The sequence below is a fragment of the Moschus berezovskii genome, chromosome 24 (assembly GCF_049115385.1).
Source record: "Moschus berezovskii isolate FMDL1 chromosome 24, NW_MosBer_1.0, whole genome shotgun sequence".
NCBI classification, from domain to species: domain Eukaryota; kingdom Metazoa; phylum Chordata; class Mammalia; order Artiodactyla; family Moschidae; genus Moschus; species Moschus berezovskii.
Window position 1 is genome coordinate 4,100,626 of NC_142483.1, and position 25,554 is coordinate 4,126,179.

Consider the following 25,554-nt stretch of genomic DNA (forward strand, 5'->3'; position numbering starts at 1 on the left):
TACACACACTTCGGCTGGTGAAGAGATGAGAGACAGTGGGCGGAGGGAAGGGATGCGAGGTGGGGAGCAAGGGGGAGGGGTAGGCAGGCACACCTGTCCTCGCAGCATCTGGAGGTTGCTGCCGGTCTGGGTGGGCTCCTCCATGACCTCCAGCCACCCCTTCGGGGGCCGCGTCTGCCGCAGCAGCACGATGTAAGCCCCAAACACATCGGCCTTGACATTCTCCTCACGCTCCTTGAAGCGGTGGATGAGTGCGGGCGCCAGGACACGGTGGAAGTCAGGCAGCAGGTCGGGCCGAGAGTCGATCAGGGCTGCCAGGCACTTGGCCGCTGCCCGGCGCACCTTCCAGCTCATGTCGTCATCATCACTGTACTCCTCCTCGCTCTCTAGGGCAGGAATCGGACGCCCATGGAGCCCTGTGCCCCGAGGCGGGGAGCCACCGGCCCCACCCAGTTGGTCTTCCAGGACAGAGGGGTGAGAAGTGAGGTGGCTACGAGGAGGGCTCGGGTGGGGCTTCCCCTTTCCATGTAGTCCACCAGGCTCCTCCATCCATGGGATTCTCCAGGCAAGAATACTGGAGTGGGCTGCCATTCCCTTCTCCAGGGGATCTTCCTGACCCAGGGATTGAACCTGGGTCTCTTGCATTGCAGGCAGATTCTTTACCACCTGAGCCACCAAAGAAGCCTCCACAATCACTATTTCTATTAAGAAGTTGCCACTTAGTCACTGAGTTGTGTCCGACTCTGCGACCGCCAGACTCCTCTGTCCGTGGGGATTTTCAGGCAAGAATACTGGAGTGGGTGGCCATGTCCTTCTCCAGGTTAATGAGTACCTGCTCCGTGCTGGGGATGGCACCAAGCAGGGAACTAGCTGGCGGTAAACCAGGGTCCCCCCATCTGCCTTCAGACCCTTGATTGTTGTGAGTGCATCCGGGAAAAACTGACTCCCAAGTGAGGATTTAGGAAATCCATCTGGGGCACAAGACCTGCCCTTTGGTTTTAGGACTGGCTGTGTCTAGATCTGATTGATAGAGTGCCTGATGAACTCTGGACGGAGGTTCGTGACATTGTACAGGAGACAGGGACCAAGACCATCCCCATGGAAAAGAAATGCAAAAGAGCGAAATGGCTGTCTGAGGAGGCCTTACAAATAGCTGTAAAAAGAAGAGAGGCGAAAAGCAAAGGAGAAAAGGAAAGATATAAGCATCTGAATGCAGAGTTCCAAAGAATAGCACGGAGAGATAAGAAAGCCTTCCTCAGTGATCAATGCAAAGAAATAGAGGAAAACAACAGAATAGGAAAAACAAGAGACCTCTTCAAGAAAATTAGAGATTCCAAGGGAACTTTTCATGCAAAGATGGGCTCGATAAAGGACAGAAATGGTATGGACCTAACAGAAGCAGAAGATATTAAGAAGAGGTGGCAGGAATACACAGAAGAACTGTACAAAAAAGATCTTCACGACCAAGATAGTCACGATAATGTGATCACTGACCTAGAGCCAGACATCTTGGAATGTGAAGTCAAGTGGGCCTTAGAAAGCATCACTACGAACAAAGCTAGTGGTGGTGATGGAATTCCAGTTGAGCTATTTCAAGTCTTGAAAGATGATGCTGTGAAAGTGCTGCACTCAATGTGCCAGCAGATTTGGAAAACTCAGCAGTGGCCACAGGACTGGAAGAGGTCAGTCTTCATTCCAATCCCAAAGAAAGGCAATGCCAAAGAATGCTCAAACTACCGCACAATTGCACTCATCTCCCACGCTAGTAAAGTCATGCTCAAAATTCTCCAAGCCAGGCTTCAGCAGTATGTAAACCGTGAACTCTCAGATGTTCAAGCAGGTTTTAGAAAAGGCAGAGGCACCAGAGATCAAATTGCCAACATCCGCTGGATCATGGAGAAAGCAAGAGAGTTTCAGAAAAACATCTATTTCTGCTTCATTGACTATGCCAAAGCCTTTGACTGTGTGGATCACAAGAAACTGTGGAACATTCTGAAAGAGATGGGAATCCCAGACCACCTGACCTGCCTCTTGAGAAACCTGTATGCAGGTCAGGAAGCAACAGTTAGAACCGGTCATGGAACAACAGACTGGTTCCAAATAGGAAAAGGAGTGCGTCAAGGTTGTATATTGTCACCTTGCTTATTTAACTTATATGCAGAGTACATCATGAGGAACGCTGGGCTGGAAGAAGCACAAGCTGGAATCAAGATTGCTGGGAGAAATATCAATAACCTCAGATATGCAGATGACACTACCCTTATGGCAGAAAGTGAAGAGGAACTCAAAAGCCTCTTGATGAAAGTGAAAGAGGAGAGTGAAAAGGTTGGCTTGAAGCTCAACATTCAGAAAACAAAGATCATGGCATCTGGTCCCATCACTTCATGGGAAATAGATGGAAAAACAGTGGAAACAGTGTCAGACTTTGTTTTTTTGGGCTCCAAAATCACTGCAGATGCTGATTGCAGCCATGAAATTAAAAGACGCTTGCTCCTTGGAAGGAAAGTTATGACCAACCTTGATAGTATATTAAAAAGCAGAGACATTACTTTGCCGACCAAGGTCCGTCTAGTCAAGGCAATGGTTTTTCCCGTGGTCATGTATGGATGTGAGAGTTGGACTGTGAAGAAAGCTGATCGCCGAAGAATCGATGCTTTTGAACTGTGGTGTTGGAGAAGACTCTTGAGAGTCCCTTATACTGCAAGGAGATCCAACCAGTCCATTCTAAAGGAGATCAATCCTGGATGTTCATTGGAGGGACTGATGCTAAAGCTGAAACTCCAATACTTTGGCCACCTCATGAGACGAGTTGACTCACTGGAAAAGACTCTGATGCTGGGAAAGGTTGGGGGCGGGAGGAGAAGGGGACGACGGAGAATGAGATGGCTGGATGGCATCACCGACTCTGTGGACATGAGTTTGAGTGTACTCCGGGAGTTGGTGATGGACAGGGAGGCCTGGCGTGCTGTGATTCATGGGGTCGCGGAGAGTCGGACACGACTGAGCGACTGAACTGAACTGAACTGTGTGATGTTTTGTTTACTTGGCTTTCAGAAGGGAGGCAACAGTTCCCCCGCCCTGGGCAGGGTCCTGATTCTGGCTTCTAAGCAGGACTCCTGATGAGAGAAGCTGTGCTTGTGTGGCTCTTCGCTCTCCAAGCTCCCCTCAGAGGCCAGAACTCAAGTCTTCACCACCCCTCAGGAATGAAGGTGTCTTGAGGCTCTTTTGTAGATATGAGTAAGGCTCAGAGAGGGTGATAGAGTCTCCTGAGGACACCAAGCTTGAAACAGCAGAGCTGAGTAAGGCACACGTACACATGGGGAAGACATACATGAGGCCCAGAAGAGGACGGTTCTACCTAGGGACACCCCCGGCCGCAGGCGCAAAGAGCAGCGTGTTCCCACTCACTCTGCTCTGGAGAGAACTCAGACTCTCAGAGTGCTGCATCTGGACAGGCCAGGGTGGGCCAGGGGGATGGTCCCCCAGATGTGCCTTGTCAGCTCAGCAGATGGTCCCCCGATGGCCCTTTGTTTGTTATCTCCACCGTCACCCATGAACAAATATCCAGAGCTCCTACTTACTAACAAGAAAACGTCCAATCTCCTTGGCCTGCGACTTGAGGCCCCTACATGCCTGTCCAATCTCATCTCCTACCACCGCATCTTGCTCTGAGTACCCCACCGGGACAGAAGTCCCTCGCCTCCATCAGTGCCTTCAGGGTCCAGGGGCACCCCCCTGAGTGACAGACAGGACCGCAGGCACAGAAGGAAAGAAGCTACTGAGTCCATTCCCCACCCAGGCATCTCTCCCTGTCAGTGCCAATCACTCCAACATCAGAGCTTCACACTGTGGGGGCAGAGCAATGGCTCTTGGACACCACAACTCAAAGGGTACAGAGGGACTTCCCTGCTGGTCCTGTGGCTAAGAATTCACCTTGCAATGCAGGTTCGATCCTTAGTCAGGGAACTAAGATCCCACATGCCTTGGGGCAACTAAGCCCATGTACTGCAACTGAGCCCACATGCTCTGGAGCCTACACACTGCAATGAAAGATCCCACATGACACAGCAAAGATCCCACATGTGGCAACTAAGACGATGTAGCCAAATAAATTTTAAAGAAATGGCAGCATGAGATGGGGGAGTCTGGCAGACATAGCTTCGAGTCCCACCTATGCCACTTCCTAGCTGTGTGATCTCAGGCAAATCTCTAAGTCTCGGTTTTCTTGTCTGAAATATATGGGCATGACAATAAATATCAGGTTTTCTAGGTTCATCATAAGGAACATGAAAGAAGAGGCCACTTTGGGCATCAGGAGATGCTCAATAAAAACAGCTGTCACGACTCCCTTGTGATCTGTGCAGTCAGAGAGTCTAGATTTCCAAGGGCGGGACTGGAGCCCCAGGGAGAGTTGGGATCAGGATGGGGGGCACCAAATGTGGCCCCTGTCTGCGGCTGGGGGATTCATGGGGAGGCTGAACCCATTTCCACCCACCAAGGACACGCTGGCTACCCACCTTGCTCACTGAACTCGCTGTCCTCAGTCTCCATCTGCTCCCCGTTCTCGTCACTGTCGTAGTTATAGTTTGGGTCGTGCTTGACATACTGCAGGCAGAGGCTGGTCACGTTGGGCACGTGAGGGCCCATTTCCTTGGGGCACCTGTGGGTGGCATGGGGGAGGCTCTGCTGGACCCAGGCAGGACAGGGTGGGGGGTAAAGCCCAGGGGCGAGCCCCAAGATCTGACTGCTTTGAACCCAGCATCTTGTGCCTACTCCACCCCCACCAACTTCTCAAAGAAACCCCAGGGCCCCCATTTCGAGGACCCCCGCTGCACCTACTTCCTCAGGAAGGACTCAAAGGCCTGGAGGCAGGACTCCCGAAGTTCGTCGTCATCCAGGTTGCAGAACTCCTCCACCAGGGGCACCAGGCGGTCCAGGTGGGCCCCTGCAGGACCAGGTGGGTCACTGAGGCGAGGCCAGGCCATCTCCCGGGCTTCCCCAGCCCACGGCAATCAGCCTGTGCCTGTCCCTGCTGCCTTGGCCACTGCAAACTGTACCTCAGAGGCTTCAGCAGATGTGGGTTGTAGCCCCATCTCAGCCCCATCTAAGCTACGGGACCTTGGGCACAACACAACCCTTGTTTAACTTCAGATCACTCATCTTCACAGTAGGGATAACAATGGCCACCAACCAGAGAGATTTTCAAGATTACAGATAAAATGCAGATAAAGATCTGCCTGGCACAGAACAGGCACTCGAGAAGTGGCGGCTGTTGTCAAAACTATTACTCACGTTCTTGATTATTTCCTGTGCTAGCTTGTAGCCCTGGGTGAGGAAAGTGAGGAGACAGGCACCGCTCTTATAGACCAGGCCAGAGAGGCCCCCTGCCTGGTCCCTGGGCTTCAGAAGGAGCTCCAGCTAAGCCCTTCTCCAGCTACACCCTTCCCTACTTTCCTGCCCAGTCAACCCTGAACCTACGTCCAGTCCTGTGCAGGTCTCTTTTCCAGGTCCACACTTCCGAGGGTGGCCAAGGGGTGGCTGCCATTGGGGAAACGTCTACAGATTTGGACTGGAGGCTGGGGTCTCCATGTGTGCTTGTAAGGGCCCTTGCAGTGAGAGGGCCAGAGGGGTGGAAGGGCAGACTGTGGCCACTCTACTTACACTGCCCTGTTCTAGCCTAAACTAACTCCAAGGAGTTTGAGAATAAATTCAAACCTGATCGCTGAATTCCATTTCTAAAAAACCAACCTCTGGTGACAGAAAGGAGATCAATGGTTCCCTAGGGTGGGGCCTGGGAAGGATGTGCTGCAAAGAGACACAAGGAAACTTCTCGGGGTGATGGAAATGTTCTGCATCCTGATTGTGGTGGCAGTCTCACTGGTATATGCAAAGGTCAAAACACACTGAAGTGCACACTTTAGTGTGCTGTGTTGTACACACGTCATCCCTCAATAAAAATTAAAAAAAATTAAAACCGTGTTAATCATCTAGGGTGTTATTTAGGTACAGTTGTCAAAATAGGACGACTGAACATATTTTACTTAAGTCTGCGGGCATGACTTACAGGTACCCGCGCGAGCCTCTGGGTAGGGCTCAGAAGCAGGTCAAGCTCAGGGCCCATCGGTCCGCCCCTTGAGCCGACCCTTTCTCTTGCAGGTGCCGCAGCCCCACCCCGGCCCCGCTCTTCTCCACCTCGCCACCCAACCACGTCCCCTAACCAAGGAGGTAGCGCACCCGGGCCTCGCCCCTTCGCCCAGGCCCCGCCCCGCCCCTAGCCCCGCCCCTCGCCGTGGGCCCCGCCCCCTTACCCAGGCGGTGGCCTGCCTGGCGGCCAATGCTGCCCAGACACTGGATGAGGGTGCGGATCGCCGCGGGGCTGGCTGGCGCGCGTGGGCCGGGCAGCCGGTCCAGCAGGTAGTCGGCGAGCTCCACGAAGAGGTCGGTGCTGCAGGCGGCCGCCAGGTGGCCGAGCGCCCCAACGGCCCGCTTGCGCACGGCCAGGCGTGGACTGCTCAGCTGCGGCAGCAGACAGTGCAGGAGGCTGGCGTGGAAGGCGCCCAGCGGAGCGCCCAGCCTGGGGAGCCGGAGGGGGCGTCGGGCGGGGCCCACCCGGCGGACAGCCTGGGCCTCACCTCCCCTCTCCCCATGGGCTCCCGGCCTCCTCCCCATGATGACAACTCAATGGCCCTAGGTAAACAGGAAGGTCCCCTGCAACTGTGTGAAGTGATTACTTATTATCACAGGAGAGGAAGCAGAGAGGGGGAAGGGTTTTTCTCAAGCCCACTCTGCCCACCTGGGGAGGAAGCCAGATGTACTGGGGCCTGGGGGACTCCAGTGAGCTTCCCGACTTCTCCTGAGTCTGGGCCTTGCCTCAATGCTCATCCTCACTCACTCACGCTTACTGAGGCCAGACCGATCTCCAGTGTACCTCTGCCTAACTCCTCCAGTGGCTCCACAGTGTCCCTGGGATGAGCTGAGCTCCAGGCTCAAGGCAAGAGGGAAGAGCAGAGAATGGCTTCTGCACATATAAATGCAGCCTGTGCCCACCCTGGCAGCTGCCATCCCTCCTTCAAGCCAGGCCTGTGCCTTTCCCGGCCCATTTGTGTCCTGAAACCTTACCTCTCACTCCACATGTGCATACTGACTTCACCCTCCCATCTCTCTCTGTCCAGCACAGACCTCTTTCCTGGGTTTCATTTATTCACCTACTAGAAAAGCTATGGCACCCCACATGACACACCACAACCCGCAGGGACACCATGTCTTCAACGGCCTCTGTCCCCTGGGCTGAGGGTCCTTCCCCATCCAGGGTCCCCCTGTGCCCACCCATGCCTGGCCAAGCCCTTCCCACCCTTGAAGAATCAGCTGACTGGACTCTTTGGGAAGGTTCTCCCTCCTCAGCTGTGTGAGGGTCTCCTCCTCGGAGCTCCTACTGGTCCTGCTCTTAGCTGTGTTGCTGTTACTGCACTCACAGTAATGTCTGTGAGCTTTCCCCTAGAGGCAGCCAAGACCCAGCCAACTCCATCCTCCCAGCACTGGTCTAGCACCTGACATTTTTCTGGTAGGTGTTCAAACCTTGAGAGGCTGAATGAATACTTTAGAAAAGTGCAGTGCAATTGAAAACACTGGCCCAGCTATTAGGTTCCTCATGTCCTGACTGTAGTGAGGAGAACCCGCTGACAGTCAAGTTCTCCTGGGACAATGCTGGGGCGATTAAAGGGCCCTTAGCACAGGGCCTGCAGTACAGTAAGTGCCTGCTCTTTGAAGCTGAGTCCCTCCCTGTCCCCTTGCCACCCCTCCCTGCCATCCTTGTTGCTCAGGGTGGCCTCCCACACCTGCTCAGCATGTCAGAAAGGATGTCCAGGGCTTCCAGCTGCACGGCCACGTCCTCCTGCTGGGCAATCGCACTGGTGAGCTGGCCGGTGATCTTCCGGCACACGTTGGAGGCCAGGCTGGAGCCTGCACAGAGCGCAAGGTGGGCGCGGTGAGGCCCAGGGCCGGCCTCCACCTGTGGCTGGCCTTTGCTCTGGTTGCATCCCAGAGACCACATCCCCCACTCCCCAAATGGTGCTGACCAGAGAAGCCAGGATCCAGCCAAACTAAAGGAGACAGCTGGGGAGCTGAGGAACCGAGGGCAGACCTGCTGGCTGGCCCACCTCACATCTGACCCCTGTGCCCTCTGCCTTCCAACGAGGAGTCTTTTCCAGACCCCCTGGCGGCCTGGAGGGGCCAGGTGACCACGTTCTGGCCAGTGAGATACAGGTCAGTGTCAGTGTCTTCTGGGGAAACACACGCTTTTCTTACAAAGGGCAAGAGACCTGGGGAGAGACTCTAGCCCTGTCCTAACTGAGCTCCTCGGTAAATTGCTGCAAAAATGGAGTGGCTGATCCCTTCCGAGTTAAGTGAGAAAAGCAACTCCCCATGTCTTCAAGCTGCCATTAGTTAGACTGTGTTAACTGCAGAGTCTAAGAGCATCTCTGAAACACAGCCATGAAGTTAGGCAGACGTGAGTCTGAATCCTCTGCTACTTACCAGGTGGACCTGGGGTGAGTCCCTTCACCCCTCTGAGCCTCTGCTTCTTCAGTCATAAACTAGGACAAATAACAGAAGCACCTGGTCCCTGGGTACCTGTGGCCGCAGTGGGGAGCTCCGAGAGGACGGTCTTGAGACCGATGCCAGCGATGTCTCGGAGCTGCTCCTTGTCTGACCGCATGTTGGCACAGAGGGCGTCCACGATGGTCTCCACCTGGTACTCCTTCACTTTGCCCACCAGAGGACCCAGGCTGAGCAGGGAGAGAGGAGGTGTAAGAGCCCAGGCTCAGCCCGAGTTGGGGTACCCCTTAGGTCACCTCAAGGCTGTGGGGCCACATATGCTGAGGAAAAGATTCAGATCAACAAGGGACTCCCTATTTTTCCAGAAAAAGAGGTACCCTCTGGCTATGCTGACCTCATTCCTGACACCTCCCAAACCTGCATCTCCTGGATGCATCTCAGCACATGGCTAAAACATCGAACCCAGGAACCTCAGCTGGAAACCAAGGAATGCCCCGGAGCAGGGTTCTCAAACTTCCGCATGTATTACAATCTCCTAAAGGACTCGTTCAAACAGACTGAACCCCAGATTTTCATCCCACCCCAGATTTTCAGACTTAAGGGGTCTAGGTAGGGACCTGAAAATTGACATTTATGCAAGTTTGCGGTAGATGGGTCAGGGACCACACTCGGAGAACTTCTGCCTGAGAGGCTTGCTTCTCCAAGTGTGGTCACAGATCAGCCTCATCAGCTCTAACTGGAGACGCAGAGATGCAGAGCTCAGGTCCTACCTGGGAGCTCATGGACTAGAATCTGTGCTTCAACAAAACCTCCAGGTGACCGGAAAGCACATTTAAGTTGAAGAACCGCACAAGGGCTTCCCTGGCGGCTCAGTGGTAAAGAACCTGCCTGCAAATGCAGGAAACACGGCTTCGATCCCTGATCAGGGAAGATCCCACATGCCTTGAAGCAACTAAGCCCGAGCACCGCAACCACTGAACCTGTGCTCTGGAGCCTGGGAGCTGCAACTACTGAGCCTGCACACCCTAGAGCCCGTGCTCCACAATAAGACAAGCCACAGCGATGAGAAGCCCTGCGCCGCAACTGGAGAGTAGCCCCCACTTTCTGCAGATACAGAAAGCCCGTGCACAGCAGCAGAGACCCAGCGCAGCCAAAAATAAATAAATAAAATTATTTTTAAATTAAAAAAATAAAAACTGCACAAGACACACTGTTTCTCAGTCTTAAGTCTGCACTGCCATCACCTGGGGCCTTTTAAGAAATCGTTACCCGGGTACCAGCCCCAGAGGGTGAGTTAAATGGTTTCAGGTGTGGCCTGGACACTGGGGAGTTTTGTGATTTTTTTTATTTCCCAGGTGATTCTAACAGGCAGTCAAGGCTGAGGACCTCTGACCTAAGAGTGGTACTCAGATGATGGTGTACGTTAGAATGCAGATTTCTGGGTGCACAGCCTCGTCTGCCTGCCGCGGCCCCCCTCCTGAATTAGAATGCCTGGGTGAGGAGCACACAGTTCAAACAAGGGGCTCACGTGTCTGCAGCGCACACCAGTTTGCAAAACTCAACTTCTCTCTCCATCTAAGAAATCGCGGGTCTTCCCACTCAACCTCCTATAGCACTGGCTCCCAGGAGGGGTAATACAGCTCTGAGGGGTGTTTTGGAAATTTACTGGCAGGCTTTCTATTAGTTATGCTCCTCACAGCTAATGAGATGGCACTTCTGGCTTTTATTGAGAGAGAGGGGAGGCCGGGTGTGACAGAAAGACAATATTGCAAAACCACGTTTCTTGTCCTGCTGGAGTTTCTAACATCCCACTGGGCAGTCACACAGGTAAAAAGTCTTTCTATAATTATCTGAGTCCAAAATGAAAGTATACGTAAAAAAAAAAAAAGTAAAAAAATTAAAAATTTAAAAAAAAATTAAAAAAAAAAAAGAAAGTATACGTAATTTCATTTTACATATGAACACAAAAATACTTTTTTGGACCATTTTAATACACTCTAAAATTTCCCAAAAATGCAGTTATCAAGTAACTTGAAGGAAGACTGTAGGTTGTTGTTCTGGGAAACTTTACCAGGAGATGGTCACCATTTCAGAAATCTAAAAGCAATGCCACTGTGCTGGTATTTGAGTCCCCAGCATCCATACCTGTCTCCACCTGCTTCCTGCCTCAGCGCTGACAGCAAGCCTACACTCTGGTGCAGGCTTCCCATAGCTTTATTACACGTCTACCATCAACGTGCCTGAGCATTTACGTGCTGAAACACACACTGTCTTACCATCAACTGCATTCCTCTCTTCCCTCTATGCGCTGGTTTTGGGCATTATATAAAGTGTTTTGTAATCATGGGTAGAGGCAGGTGCTAGTATGCATGAATTTCATTTAATAGTAAGAAAAGAGTATTTCAGATTATGTGTTATAAAAAGGGGTTACTGCTTTTGCTAGTAGGAAACCAGTCCACCTGATCTCAATTCCACTGTCAAAGTGATGACCAGACCACAAGCCTGAGCATGTCTTGTTCCCCCCATGAGACTCTTCACTGAAATCCCCTGCTCTCGGGTCAAGTTGAAATTCACTACCAGCCCAGAACGCCAGGATCCAGCCCACAGAGTACTGTTTTGAGAGACAGTGCCCCAATTCTCTGTTGACCTCTGCCATTCCCCAGTCCCCTGCCCACCCCAGTACACACACACACACACACACACACACACACACACACACACACGTGTCCTGCACATAACCCATCTTGCTTTTTCAATTCTGGGGATAACCGGGAAAAGTCTCAGGACCACACCTCATGATGCTAATGGCAAAGACCCCCATGTTCTTTCTCCCCCACCATTTCTGTACATGCCAGCCTGACTTTCCAGCTGCCAGCATTCGCATCTGTGTCTGAGGGTTTTCTCTACCTGGAGATATCAAGGAATGCATAACCCCCTGCCTCCCCAGGAGCAGCCCTCAACCACGGAAAGCTGGCAGGTGGGACCACCCTGAGGGTCATGTCCTACAGTGTGTTCCAGGGACACCCCCCGCCCCAAGCAGGATTACACACCACTTGCCCACAGCAGTAACCTGCTTGAGAAGTCATGTCTATTGCTTTTCTTGCTTCCCTATGGCCCCACCAGCTTCCTGGGATATCTTCCCTAGTAAACTTACACATGAATCCCTGCCACAGGATGTACCTGTACCCTGTACTTCCGGGGGAACCCAGACCAAGGCACTGTCCAGCTCCACTGGCTCTCTAAGGAGTTGCTTGGTTGTGTCCGACTCTTTGAGACCCCACAGACTATAGCCTGCCAGGCTCCTCTGTCCATGGGATTCTCCAGGCAAGAATACTGGAGTGGGGTGCCATGCCCTGCTGCAGGGGATCTGCCTGACCTGGTGAGGCACTCCAAGGACTTCTCAGCCATCTTCTACCAGCAGCTGGACCCCCAAAGGGGCAGGGACCCTCCGGTGCCCAGCGGGGCCAGCACTCACCACTTGACCGCCAGGTTCTGCACCTCCCCGTTCTTGTCCTCCAGGAGCCGGAGGAGCATCTTCACCACCTTGCGCTCACTGTCCTCGTCCAGCTGGATGGAGTCCTTCTGAAGCTCTGACATCAGGTCGCTGGTGGCCATGAATCTGGGCAGGGAGGGAGGGGCATTGCCAAGCAGGCCCCGGGCCCTGGTGGCTTGGGCAGTACCCTTACAGTTCCCCCAGGAGCACACCTTGATACAAAGGGGCAGGCAAGAGCAGGTGGATTATCTGGGTTATGGGCACGGCTGCTGCTGCTAAGTCACTTCAGTCGTGTCTGACTCCGTGCGACCTCAGAGACGACAGCCCACCAGGCTCCCCCATCCCTGGGATTCTCCAGGCAAGAACACTGGAGTGGGTTGCCATTGCCTTCTCCATGGGCACAGCTAGGCCATCAGAAGGAGTCCTGTGTGTGAGCATGTACTGACTTCCAGTTTCTCTTGTCTGAATACAGCTGGGCCTACAGTCTATGGGTTTTCCAGTAGTCATGTATGGATGTGAGAGGTGGACCATAAAGAAGGCTGAGCACCAAAGAACTGATGCTTTCGGACTGTGGTGTGGTGCTGGAGCAGACTCTTGAGAGTCCCTTGGACAGCAAGGAGATCCAACCAGTCCATCCTAAAGGAAATCAACCCTGAATATTCATTGGAAGGACTGATGCTGAAGCTGAAGCTGCAATATTCTGACCACGTGATGTGAAGGAGAAGACTGACTGGAAAAGACCCTGATGCTGGGAAAGACTGAGGGCAGGAGGAGAAGGGGACGACAGAGGATGAGACAGTGGGATGGCATCACCGACTCAATGGACATGAGTTTGAGCAAGGTCCGGGAGACAGTGACGTGCTGCATCGGGTGGCAAAGAGTAGGACATGGCTGAGGGACTGAACAATAGTTTCCGGTGACAGTAACTGGCTCAAGGCAGTGACAGCTGCCCTCTGGAGGTGGACACACACTCTCCAGGTCAGCAGGATCCCCCCAGGCCCACTGCAGCTGCCTACTGGCTCATGCAGGCACTTGATAGCAGCAAGGTGAGATGCAGTGAAGTCTAGATCAGAGAGTGGGCGGCCCCAGAAAGAGAGTCAGGCTTTTGATCCCCCACCAGCCTGGTTTTCTAGCTTTAGCAAGTCAACCAAGAACCTCCCCAAGCCCTGCACTTCACAACCCGCCAAACCAAGCTTCCTAGGGCAAAAGTGGCCACAGCAGGATTCCAGCCTCATCTGTGCAGGCTCTGACCTGCTGCTGGATGTCACAGTGGGCCCCAGGGCCCCTCAGGCAGGAGGGCACTTGTCAGCATCACAGCTGTTTATCTTTAACAGCTGGGATAAGCCTTAAGCTGATGAGAGAAGGAAGGAAGTTAGGCTGGAGGCAAGGAGAGGGTGCCAGGGTTGACGATGCCCACCTCCGGGCCTGCCTGCGGCAGAAGCAGCAGCCAAGGTCAGATGAAGGAAGAGGTTTGGATCTGAGCCAGGACAAGGCCGAGGGTGTGGGCTCCCCAAGGTGGCTCCGTGGTCAAGAATCTGCCTGCCAATGCAGGAGACGCAGGTTCGATCCCTGGGTTGGGAAGATCCCCTGGAGGAAGAAATGGCAACTCACTCCAGTATTCTTGCCTGGGAAACGCCATGAACAGAGGAGGCTGGTGGGCTACAGTCTATGGGGTTACCAAGAGTCAGACACGACTAAACAACAACAGCGACAAGACCGGGGGTAGCCACATGCACTCCTAAGTCTGTCCAGCTGAAGGGATGTTCAGAGAAGGCAGGCAGGACCCTGGAGCTGAGTTTCTGCTGCAATTTGTAGAGACCCAGCTCAGCCTGGCAACCCAAGGGATGTGCTCCTTTGCCCAAAATGGGCCTCCTGCCCCTTTCATTCTTTTCCACCTACCAAACTCCTATTCATCGGCCAAGGGTCCAACTCAAACGTCCCAGTCTTGGGGAAGACTCCTCTCACCCTCCTGCCCTATCCTCTACCTGCAGTCTCTAAGCACACTTGGTCTCCCTGGACAGGAACCTCTCAGATACCCTGCACCCCTTCATTATAGCGCCTCTCACACTGTACTACAAGCTTAGTTACCAGTGTCTCCTCCATTTAAGGTGAACTCATAGAGGCCTGTCAGTTCATCTCTGAGTCTCCAGGCCCAGCAAACACCTGGCCCAAAGAAGCCCTGAGGGGGCAGGGTAAGGGCAGGAGGGGGAGGAGGGTTACAGTCAGCCCCTAACAGAGCTCAGAGCCAGAGAGCTATGTGGAAATCCAAACGCTGAAACCCATTCATCTGAAACATGCTCCAGCATTTTCAGACACTGCCAAGTTCCTACAAATACTCAGCTCTCAGACATATATTCGGAGAAGGCAATGGCAAGCCACTCCAGTACTCTTGCCTAGAAAATCCCATGGATGGAGGAGCCTGGTAGGCTGCAGTCCGTGGGGTCACTATGGGTCGGACATGACTGAGCGGCTTCACTTTCACTTTTCACTTTCACACATTGGAGAAGGAAATGGCAACCCACTCCAGTGTTCTTGCCTGGAGAATCCCAGGGACGGGGGAGCCTGGTGGGCTTCCGTCTATGGGGTCACACAGAGTCGGACACGACTGAAGTGACTTAGCAGCAGCAGCAGACATATATTAATATATGTGTATATGTGTATGGTGGTGGTAAGAAGGGTAAAGAATAACGGGTATAACTTGGTAGATAGGAGCTTGGGCACTGAAGTTTAGCTTTAAGTAAATATACTGGTCATGTCATTTATCACCCGGGTGACCTTGGGCAACTGGCTCCTCTCTCAGCCTCAATTTTTCCTTTTACAAAACTGGGAATTTTCTTTGCCCCACTTCATAACATCCCTGGGAGGTTGTAATGGGACAACCAGCTCTTAGCATGAGGCAGGTGAGGAAACTAGGCTCAGAGAGGTTGCAAGAACCGCCCATTGTCACAAGTTGGGAAAAGAATCAGCCCGCCACTCAGCTCTCCTGGCTCCTCAACCAATACTACTGTGTGTTTTCAAGAAATGATGTAGCAGGGACTTAGCGGCTAAGACTCTGTGCTTCCACTGCAGGGGGCCCCAGTTCCATCCCTGGGCAGGGAACTAGATCCCACATGCTGCAACTAAAGATCAAAGATTCCGTGTGCTCCCACGGAGTGAGACCCGGCATAGCCAAATCAACAAAAAAAATTTTAAAAAAATGATGCAGGAATTCCTGCAAGACCCCTCAGTTTACTCGTTTCACTGCTGGAGTCTGAGTGGGAACAGAACAGCCCCCTGCTCACAAAGTGGGGACTGGGAACTGCGGAGATGGAAGATTCCCTCCACCTGCCCGGGACCCCTACCTGCAGTCACCACCCGCTTCCAGGAGCCAGAGGACACAGTCTCAGTTTCATTCCAGAGAAACCCTAGAGGCGACTCAGCTGAAACACTGGGCCACATGGGTGCCTGGACAGCTGGTCAAGCAGGACCCAGCCCCCCTGGCATTTGGACTGTAAAAATAGACACCATTCTCATATGCTTGGGGGGTGGTTTTAAGTGTTCTCAGGACCGTTGGCAGAGCAGACTGGACGGGCTTCTCAGGCTCTAGTTGGCAAGGCTGATTCCCTCTCCTGGAGCCTGGCCCCAAGGCCCTAGACAGTGGGGAACATCCCCTCGGCCACCAGCCGGCTGTGTGACCTTGAGCAAGTCACTTCACCTCTCCAAGCCTCTGGAGACCAGAAAGAACAATCACGACCACGCAGGCAGACAGGAGGACTGAATGAGATTACACTGGAAGACAGAGAGCCTGGGACACAGAAAACCTTCACTGAGCACCTGCTGTGTACCCAGAACAGCCTCCGGGACACAAAAGGAGAGTATACAGTCCAGTGGTGCAGGGGCTCCGGGTCTTCCAGGCTCCAGAAGAGAATGCAGCAGAAACACGGGACGGGCATTGGAGGCATCCCAAGGAGGTGATGAGTGAGTAGGGGCTAGCCTGGTGAAGCAGGGAAATGAAGGGACAGACAAAGAACTTCCAGGTAAAGGCCCAGAGCAAAGAGACACCTCAGCCTTCTGATGTGCACAGGACCACAAGAGTGTCCCTGGGGCTTCCCTGGTGGCTCAGGGGTAAAGAGTCTGTCAGCCAATGCAGGAGATGCCGGTTTGACCCCTGGGTCAGGAAGATCCCCTGGAGAAGGAAATGGCAACCCACTCCAGTATTATTGCCTGGAGAATCCCATGCACAGAGGAGCCTGGCAGGCTACAGTTCATGGGGTGGCAAAAGAGTCAGACACCACTTAGCCACCAAACAGCAACAACAAATTACGCATTCACCTGGTGCCAGCATCCCACATATAGTTAACTCTTCACACCAACCCTCCAGGTGGGTTGCTATTATCCCGGTTCACAGAGCTTCTGAGGCTCAGAGGGATTAAGCAGCTTGTCTGCAATCATACCACCAGTAAATGACTGGAGGCAGGATCTGAACCCAGGACTGTGGCTCTCAGGCTCTACTAAAGCAGGGGATCTGCTAAAGGGGGTCTGTGGAGGAATGAGTTGCTGAAGGCGCGGGTCAGAGCAGGAGGGCAGGGCCTCAGTCTCCTCCCCAGTGAAGAATCAGACAGCCTTGCCGAAATCTCATCCTCTGTGTTAGACTGACCTAGATGTGGACGCGGAATCTCCACTTCCTAACTCTGCGACAGCACCTGAGCCCTTTCTGCCTCTGAGCCTCACTCTCCCCATCTGTAAAATGGGGTAACGGACCAAATGCTCAATGGGTGGACGTGGCTATCTCCTCTCTGAAAATTTCTTACAGCTTAGAGGGTCCAGAACAGGTTGTGTGATCATGGGCCAACCCTTTCCCCTCTCCCTCAGTTTCCCCTGAAGAGGAGGAAGTTGGGCCGAAGAAGGGAGTGGCCCACAAAAACGTAGAAGCCCCCATCCGAAGCATCACCTAGCCGCCTCTGCAAAGCCACTCGGCCCAGCCCCCTCCCGCAGGCAGGGTCGGAGCAAAACCGCGAGGGGAGGGAAGGGCAGAGGGGACCCCTCTGAAGTGCGGGGATGGAGGCCTGCGGTGAGGTCGCTGAGAGCGGGCAGAGCTGAGGGTCCCAGTGCAAAAGTCAGCTCTGGGGGTTGGAGTCCCGGGAAGGGAACGGGTTTCAATGCGGAGAAGAGGAGGCAGAAGAGGCAGAGGGCTTCCGCGTGGGTTGGAGAGGAGGGCCGGGGCCCATGGCACGCGCGGAGAGATGCGGGCTTGGGCAGAAACGCAAGCGAGGAGAGGCGGAGAAACCCGGAGGCCGAGGGCCGAGCGGCGGGACGGGAGGCTGGGCTGAAGTGTGCGCGGTGGGGCACGCAGCTGGGCTGGCGTCCCGGAGAGGGCCGGGCGGCGACCCGCGGGCAAGGGGCGACCCCACCCCGAGCTCGGGCGCGGGGCGCGGAGCGGGCGTCGCGGGGCGCGGCGGGGCTGCGGCAGGGATGCGGGGCGGGGGCTGCAGGGTCCGGGGGCCAGGACCGGAGCTCCGGGAGGGGCAGGCCGGGGCTTCAGGGCGCGGGGCCCGGCGCGCGCGCACCTGAAGTCCTTGTCGCTGGACGTCATCTTCTCCAGGAGGCTGGAGATGTGGAAGGCGGCGGTGCTCATGGTGGCTGCGCCGCGGGGCCGCCGGCGGGAGGGAATATGGCGGCGCGGCCCCCTCCCCCGCCGCGGCGGGCTGCGCTCAGCGGACAGAAATAGCCGCCCCCGCCCGCCCCGCCCGCCCGCCCGCGCCGCGCTCGCCGCGGCCGCCGCTGCCGGAGGCGGGAGGCGGGAGGCGGGGGGCCGCCGAGGGGCTCGCGGATCCCTCCCCTGAGTCCTTGTCGCAGACGGCCCATCACCGGCTTGCACACTCCCGCGGACGGGGAGCTCACCACCTCGCAGCGGCCAGCTCCTCCCTACGGCTCCCCGTGGTACCCTGGATCCCTGCTAGCTAGACACAGTCACGGCGACCAGAGAGGCTCAGGTGGGAGCCCCCGCTTCGGTCAGTTCTGCTCCTGTGAGGCCTTGGCCAAGTTACTTGACCTCTGTAAGCCTCAGCTTTCTCATCTGTAGGCATTCAAGAAACAGGAGCTGCTATTGTCGGTCAAGCCAACCAGCGCACTTCCCATGAGGCCCACCCCAAAGCCAGACAGGATATAAAGAGTAGTACCCTGTCGCACCAGGCCTTCTGCCTGCCTCATTCAACCCTCAGGACATCACGGCCGGATTCTTCATCTTACACCCAACGCGACTGAGGCCATAGAGGCAGAGAGGCTTGCCGCAAGCCACACAGCCAGTCAATCTGGGATGGAATCAGGACTGACCCCAGACTGGGCAACAATTCGTAAATGAAGCTGCACAGTTTCTCTGCAGGTAGGTACAAGCTCAGGCTGGGAGGATCCAAAGGAAAACAGGTAGAGCAGCAAAACTTCCCCAGGGCTTCCCTGGTGGTCCAGTGGTTAAGAATCTGCCTGCCAATGCAGGGGACGCGGGGTCCATCCCTGCTCAGGGAGGATCCCACATTCCTCAGAGCAACTAAGCCTCTGTGCCACGACTGCTGGGCCCTCGCTCTCGAGCGGTGCTCTGCAGCAAGAGAAGCCACTGCAATGAGAAGCCCCCACACCACAATAGCAGAGTAGTCCCACTCGCTGCAACTAGAGAAAGCCTGAGCAACAACACGACCCAGCAGAGTCAAAAATAAATAAATAACATATACATATATAGAGATATAATCAATTGTATTTTTTTTTAAAGAAATTCTCTAAACAGCCAGGAGGCTATTGGCTCTTGGAAAAGGGAGTCATGTGTGCAAGACAACGCTGGGTTCAAATCCCCGCGAAGTTGCTTCCTGACTGTGACGCCTTGGGATAATGACACAACCTCTCTGAGCTATGTTCTCCTCACCCTTGAAAGAAGGGGATAAAGGAAATCTTTATTTTATAACACACTTCTTGGGTACCTGTTACTATGGGCTCCTGGGCTCCAGAGCAGCACTGTCCAACAGAACTCTGCAATGCTGGAAATTTTCTGTATCTGCACTGTCCCGTATGATGGCCACCAGTCACATGTGGGGCTTCCCTGGTAGCTCAATGGTAAAGAATTTGCCTGCCAATGCAGGAGACACAAGAGATGCAGTTTCGATCCCTGTGTTGGAAAGAGCCCCTGGAGAAGGAAATGGCAACCCACTCCAGTATTCTTGCCTGGCAAATCCCATAAACAGAAGAGCCTGGCATGCTATAGTCCATGGGGCTGCAATGAGTCAGACATGACTTAGCAACTAAACAGCAACAACCACAAGCTATTCATAATACTCAATCACTTCATGGCTGTTTATAATATTAAACCACTTCTTTCTGGGATGGAGAAAAATGTCTGGGCTTGAAGCATACAAGGTTAAACTCTTGTTCTGTCATATCTTTTTGTTTTATCACATCTTTTGGGAGGTGAACTATGCGGGCAGCTTGCTGGGGCAGCTCCAGCCCAGTAGGGGGAGCCAAGGATCCAAGCGGTGAATATTCATCTGTGCGTGCTCAGTCATTTCAGTTATGTCCAGCTCTTTTCTACTCTGTGGACTGTAGCCCTCCAGGCTCCTCTGTCCATGGGATTCTCCAGGCAGGAATACTGGAGTGGGTTCCCATGCCCTCCTCGAGGGGATCTTCCCGACCCCTGGGATCGAACCCGCACATCTTACATCTCCTGCACTGGAAGATGAGTTCTTTACCCCTGTCTCCACCTGGGAAGCCCTGAGTTTTCCTGTCAGTCTTTACCAAAGAGTTGGGCTGTTTGCTAAACACAGGGGGGATATGGAGGGAAAACTAAGAGAGATGTGGTGAAGAACAACTACTTTGTGAGAAGACAGAGCTGAATTTGAGTCGCCTCTAGCTGTGTGACCTTGGGCAAGTGACTCAGCCCCTCTGAGCCTCAGTTTCCACATCTATAAGATGGAAATAATAGCATCCACCCAAGAAGGAAAAGCTCTTGGCTGAATGCCGGGCATACGGCAAATCTGCAGTGAACTGTAGCTATTAGTTGTTTTTATTATTGTTACAGCTTGTAGAGGAGACACACAGTGAATCAGATGGTGGAGGGGAGGATTGTGGGAACAGAGGAGAGAGATGAGAAGTGAGGAGCAGATACATCCTCCAGGCAGAGAACCGGGCCAGTGTTCCAGACACGCATGCTTGTATCCTCACAGTCTCAGGCCCCATCATAGGGTGCCCTGCATCCGCTCCTCATACCTGCAGGACAGGTAGATGTGTCCTGTGACATCTACCTGGGCTTGAGCCCAGTTAGACACTGCTCACAGGAATGTCACTGCCCAGAGCTCTTAGGAGAATCCCCAGGCTGAAGGCACTGTGTCCTTCTGGTATGGGTGAGACTGTTCCAAACATTTGGGTCTTGGATCGGAAGATGATCTCGAAAGCTTTTGAAATCTCCCTCCCTCCCTATTTCCTTCCTCCCCAGCTCCTTTCTCCCTCCCTCCTCTCTTCTTTCTGTTCTTTTTATTCATCATAAAGGTTAACAACTTGCAAATTTATTAAAAGAACTTTATGACTACCTCCTCAAGCACAGAACTATACTTCCAAACCCAACAGCAAGTATGGGACAGGACGACCAAGGCTGACACAATTCACAGCTGGAAATTTCACAGCAGCAGTTCCAGCCAGGAGTCTCCTGATACCCAGTTGCTTAAATACAGGCTTCAGACAAAGCAATGGAAGCCACAGTTTGGACACTAGGGTAGGACGAGACCACCTTTCTCCAGGTGAGTTCAGTAACACTGCATGCTCAAAGACTGTGTTTATGGAAACGTCCTAATGTACACAGAAGTAGAAAGAATAATATTGACATAATAAACTCCCACGTATGAATCCCCTCGCTTCTGCTGTTCTTCACATTGGCTGATTGTCCTTCCTGTCTCCCCCTCCCACATTTTCCCCAAAGCTGGAGTGCTTTTAAGCAAGCAAATCCCAATGTCCTGTCACCAGTAATTGCTTCAGCCTGCCATGCCAACGGATGACATTTTTACATAGCTGCTGTGCCAATATCATACCTAACAAAAATAACACTAACCTTTAAATAATCTAATATTTAGTCCATATTCAAGTTTCCCAGATTGTGTTAAAGATGTCTGTTGGCAGTTTGTTTGTTAGAAGAGTGTTCACAAAATTCACTGGGCTCTGATTTCTACAACTATGGCACATCATAGGTTTTGCTTTCTGGACTGCCTGTATGGGGCACGGACACAGGAAATGCATCCTGCCCCTTCTTAAAAGCTCCAGTTGTGTGCTGGACACACAGTAGCTCACAGTAGGCCCTCAGGATAGCCCTGCAAGGTGACACTGAGCAGGTGCTCCCATTGATAGCCCCAGGAGCCCCACTTCAACTAAAAAGAAGTCCACTCTGATCTGATAGAATGACTTAATTTTACTTGTCAAGAGGATCTTTCTGCTTAAAAAAAAAAAAAAGAAATTAAAAGCCACCTAAATTGAGTCTGAATCCCTTCTTTTGCATTTGTCAGAATGTCCTAGGGTGGATTTTTTCACCACTCACCCCTCTCTTTAAATTTGTTTGATATGTACACACTGTTTTATTTATTTATTATTTTTGGCTGTGCTGCGGCTTCATTGCTCTGCAAGGGCTTTCTCTAGTTGTGGTGAGTGGGGGCTACTCTCTTGTGGAGCACGGGCTTAATTACTCCATGGCACGTGGAATCTTCCTGGACCACGTATCCATTTCCCCTGCACTGGCAGGCAGATTCTTTACCACTGAGCCACCAGGAAAGTCCACTCACCCCCTTTTTGTTAAAAAAAAATTTAGCTCTTTGTTTTTTAGAGGGGGCATTAAGACCCTGGCATCTGAGAGTCAGAGGGCTCTCAAGATGACCAGGTCCCACTTCTGCCTTCAGCTGCAGAGGTTTTCCATAGGCCCATTCCATAGTTGAAACAACTGAGGCCTGGAGGCCCAGAGTGAGTCAGGCTTAATCTAGGTGTAGAACTATTTTCAACTCCATCTCAGATTGCATCAGATACACCCATTGTTTCTTAAAGAATATGGAATTGCAAAGGCCAGAGGCTACCTCTTCAAACGTAGATTTAAATGACACATACAGGGGCTTCTAAGTTAGGTTAAGCTGGAGTTTCTCCATGGAGGAGTGAAAAAAGTCCTGCCTTTGGAGTTAGGGAAACCTGGGTTCAAGTCCCGACTTAGCCATATCTGTTATGTCACCCTGAGCAGTACTTCACTCCTATGATTCTCACTTTTCTTATCCATGAAATGGGGAGATAGTCCTTGTTTATAGCATTCATTTGAGAAATGTTTGAAAATGATTAAGACAGGCCCTGCCGTCAGAGGCATCCATTTGGTGAGTAAGTAGAAACACTCACGTCAAGAACTGGGCTTGGGCTCCCCTGGTGGCTCAGTGATTAACAATCCACCTGCTGATGCAGGAGACATGGGTTCAATCCCTGATCTTGGAAGATCCCACATGCCGCAGAGCCAGCAACCCCGTGTGTTACAACTACTGAGCCTGTGCTCTAAAACTCGTACACTGCAACTACCGAAGCCTGAACACTCTAGAGCCTGTGCTCCGAAACAAGAGGGGAAGCCACCACAACGAGAAGCCTGCACACCACAGCTAGAGACAAAGCCACACGGCAACAAAGATCCCGCACAGGCAAATTAATTAATAATTAATGACAATTAAAAAAGAACCAGGCTCCAGGGTCTTCATAGTAGGGGCACGCTCTCCAACCCCCTAAACCCACAGGGCATCACTCTCAGACCAGACCCAGGAAGTCTCTGGGGAGTTCCCATCCGCCTGAGGGATCCCAGAGCTTCATTACAAATGTGTCGAGGCCTAGGAAGAGCTGACTACGTCCAGGCACCGCCCCGAACACTTCACACAAATAATCTCACCCTGGGTTGGGACAGCCATCTCCCCCATTTTGACGGATGTGGAGACTGAGGCCAAGCTGTGAAGCTGTGTAACTGTTGTCTGCAGAGTTCACGTGCCTGCTGAATCAGGGGGCCCCCCAACCCGGCTGTCAGTTCTGGAATGCGGGGAAGCCGGATGCCACGCTTAGCTGCTGAGCTAGCTTCCCGGGACTGTCAGCTGTGCCCACAGGGTGGTGGGAGGTTGTCCCATGAATCACTCCCCTGACATACACACAGCAGTGAGGTCACCTCAGGATGGAGCTAAGTTGGACTTCCTCATGCCTCTGGCAGCTCTGTCGTGGCCCTGGAGATCCGCCCACGGCAGAGAGGTAGGAAATGCCCGGAGGTCCCACCTCCATCCTTCTGGAGGTCAACTCTTATTTGCTCAGAGAGGGGAAGTACCCTCACCAGGGACTGCTCTGTACTGTGTAGTCCATTGTGAGGGACAGGATGTCACTCCGTTCGTTTTTTTCCAACCCCATTGACTGTGGCCTGCCAGGCTCCTCTGTCCGTGGAATTTCCCAGGCAAGAATACTGCAGGTTGCCACTTCCTTCTCCAGGGGATCTTCCCGACCCAGGGATCGAACCTGTGTCTTCTGCTTGGCAGGCAGTTTCTTTACCACTGAACCACCTGGAACTAGAAGATAGTAAACACAAGGTGTTGACTGGGTCTTATGAGCACTACTGTGTGCCAGTCACTGAAACCTTTCAGTGGTAGGAAGTATAATGTAGTCCATTGGTTCTTCAACGTGAGCAAGCACCAGACTCACCCGGCATGTTGGAGGGTGGCTAACACACAAATTGCAGCTCCCACCTCCAGAGTCTCTGATTCATTAGGACTAGGATGGGACTCAAGAGTTTGCTTGTCTAAAAAAGGTTACAGGTGATGCTGATATTGCTGGTCCAGGGACCACGTTTTGAGGATAACTGATTAGTTCAACTTCCTTCCCCTTGCTTAATGGTGGTTCTCAAGTTTATTTTTCCAGGGGTGGAGATCTCATTGCCTATTCTGTCAACCTATGAAGATATGACTTGTGTGTGTCCTTGTGTTGAGATGAAACTAACCCTCTTGGCTCTCTCCTGGCCAGTTCTCTCTGCCACTGGACTGCATGGTCTCATCAGAAAGGAGCAAATAGAGGGGAGAGGAGACTTGCAATGAGACCAAAGTTCCCTCACCTTCACAGTCCAGAGCCGCCAAGCCCTCTCAATTCTCCCCTCTAAATCAAGTGTCCAATAGGAGTATACTGTGAGGGAATTCCCTGGTGTTCCAGTGGTTAGGACTCTGTGCTCTCACGGCTGAGGGCCTGGGTTTGATCCCTGGTTGGGGAACTAAGATCCCACAAGCTGCATAGCCAAAAACCAAAAAACAAATACACACACACACATGTATTCACTATATGTGTATATATGGGTATATATATTATATAATTATATATATATTGTATAATTATATATATACTATATTAGAATATAATATATAATATATTGTAAAATATCTAGATATTATATTATATATATGATGTAATAGATATAATGTATATTTTACTATATTATCACATAGCATATTATATATAATATATATGATTATAATAAATATATATGATATTATAAATATATTATATTTTAATAATATATTTATATAATATATTGTTATAATTATAATTATAAAACTATATGTATTATAATTATATATTTATATAATGTTAATGTATTATCACATATTAATATAATATATAATATTAATATATATTATATCTGTTATCTATATACATATGTAATATCTATATGTATGTAATATACATATATATAACATGTAATATACATATGTAATATCTATAATATATTAATATATAATATGTATTATATACATATAATGTGTATTATATATAATAATATTATAATGTATATATATATGTACATCAATAAATATATCAATATATTATAATATATATACATATATGAGTTCAGTCGCTCAGTCATGTCCGACTCTTTGTGACCTCATGATCACAGCACACCAGGCCTCCCTGTCCATCACCAACTCCCAGAGTTCACCCAAACTCATGTGCATCGAGTCGGTGCTGCTATCCAGCCATCTCATCCTCTGTCGTCCCCTTCTCCTCCTGCCCTCAATCCCTCCCAGCATCAGGGTCTTTTCCAATGAGTCAACTCTTCTCATGAGGTGGCCAAAGTACTGGAGTTTCAGCCTCAGCATTAGACCTTCCAATGAAAACCCAGGACAGATTTCCTTTAGGATGGATTGGTTGGATCTCCTTGCAGTCCAAGGGACTCTCAAGAGTCTTCTCCAACGCTACAGTTCAAAAACATCAATTCTTCCACGCTCAGCTTTCTTCACAGTCCAACTCTCACATCCATACATGATCACTGGAAAAACCATAGCCTTAACTAGATGGACCTTTGTTGTCAAAGTAATGCCTCTGCTTTTTAATATGCTATCTAGGTTGGTCATAACTTTCCTTCCAAGGAGTAAGTGTCTTTTAATTTCATGGCTGCAATCAGCATCTGCAGTGATTTTGGAGCCCAGAAAAATAAAGTCTGACACTGTTTCCACTGTTCCCCCATCTAT

The 25,554-nt window shown here is 51.8% G+C and overlaps 2 protein-coding genes across 2 annotated transcripts in view; one reads left to right on the plus strand and one right to left on the minus strand.

Moving 5' to 3' along the window:
• The window catches only part of CAND2 (cullin associated and neddylation dissociated 2 (putative)), a 33,888-nt gene extending 16,139 nt beyond the window's left edge, over positions 1–17,749 (minus strand). The window contains exons 1-8 of the mRNA XM_055413529.2: positions 17,593–17,749; positions 12,029–12,172; positions 8,629–8,783; positions 7,836–7,959; positions 6,309–6,574; positions 4,840–4,945; positions 4,518–4,660; positions 94–386 (exon numbers count right to left, since the gene is read on the minus strand). Of these exons, the coding sequence (XP_055269504.2) occupies positions 94–386; positions 4,518–4,660; positions 4,840–4,945; positions 6,309–6,574; positions 7,836–7,959; positions 8,629–8,783; positions 12,029–12,172; positions 17,593–17,660 (1,299 nt within the window). The 5' untranslated portion in view covers positions 17,661–17,749. The remainder of the gene's footprint in view (positions 1–93; positions 387–4,517; positions 4,661–4,839; positions 4,946–6,308; positions 6,575–7,835; positions 7,960–8,628; positions 8,784–12,028; positions 12,173–17,592) is intronic.
• Positions 17,750–20,616: 2,867 nt separating this feature from the next.
• The window catches only part of TMEM40 (transmembrane protein 40), a 41,911-nt gene continuing 36,973 nt past the window's right edge, over positions 20,617–25,554 (plus strand). The window contains exon 1 of the mRNA XM_088831912.1: positions 20,617–20,799. The gene's annotated coding sequence lies outside the window, so the exon portion shown is untranslated. The remainder of the gene's footprint in view (positions 20,800–25,554) is intronic.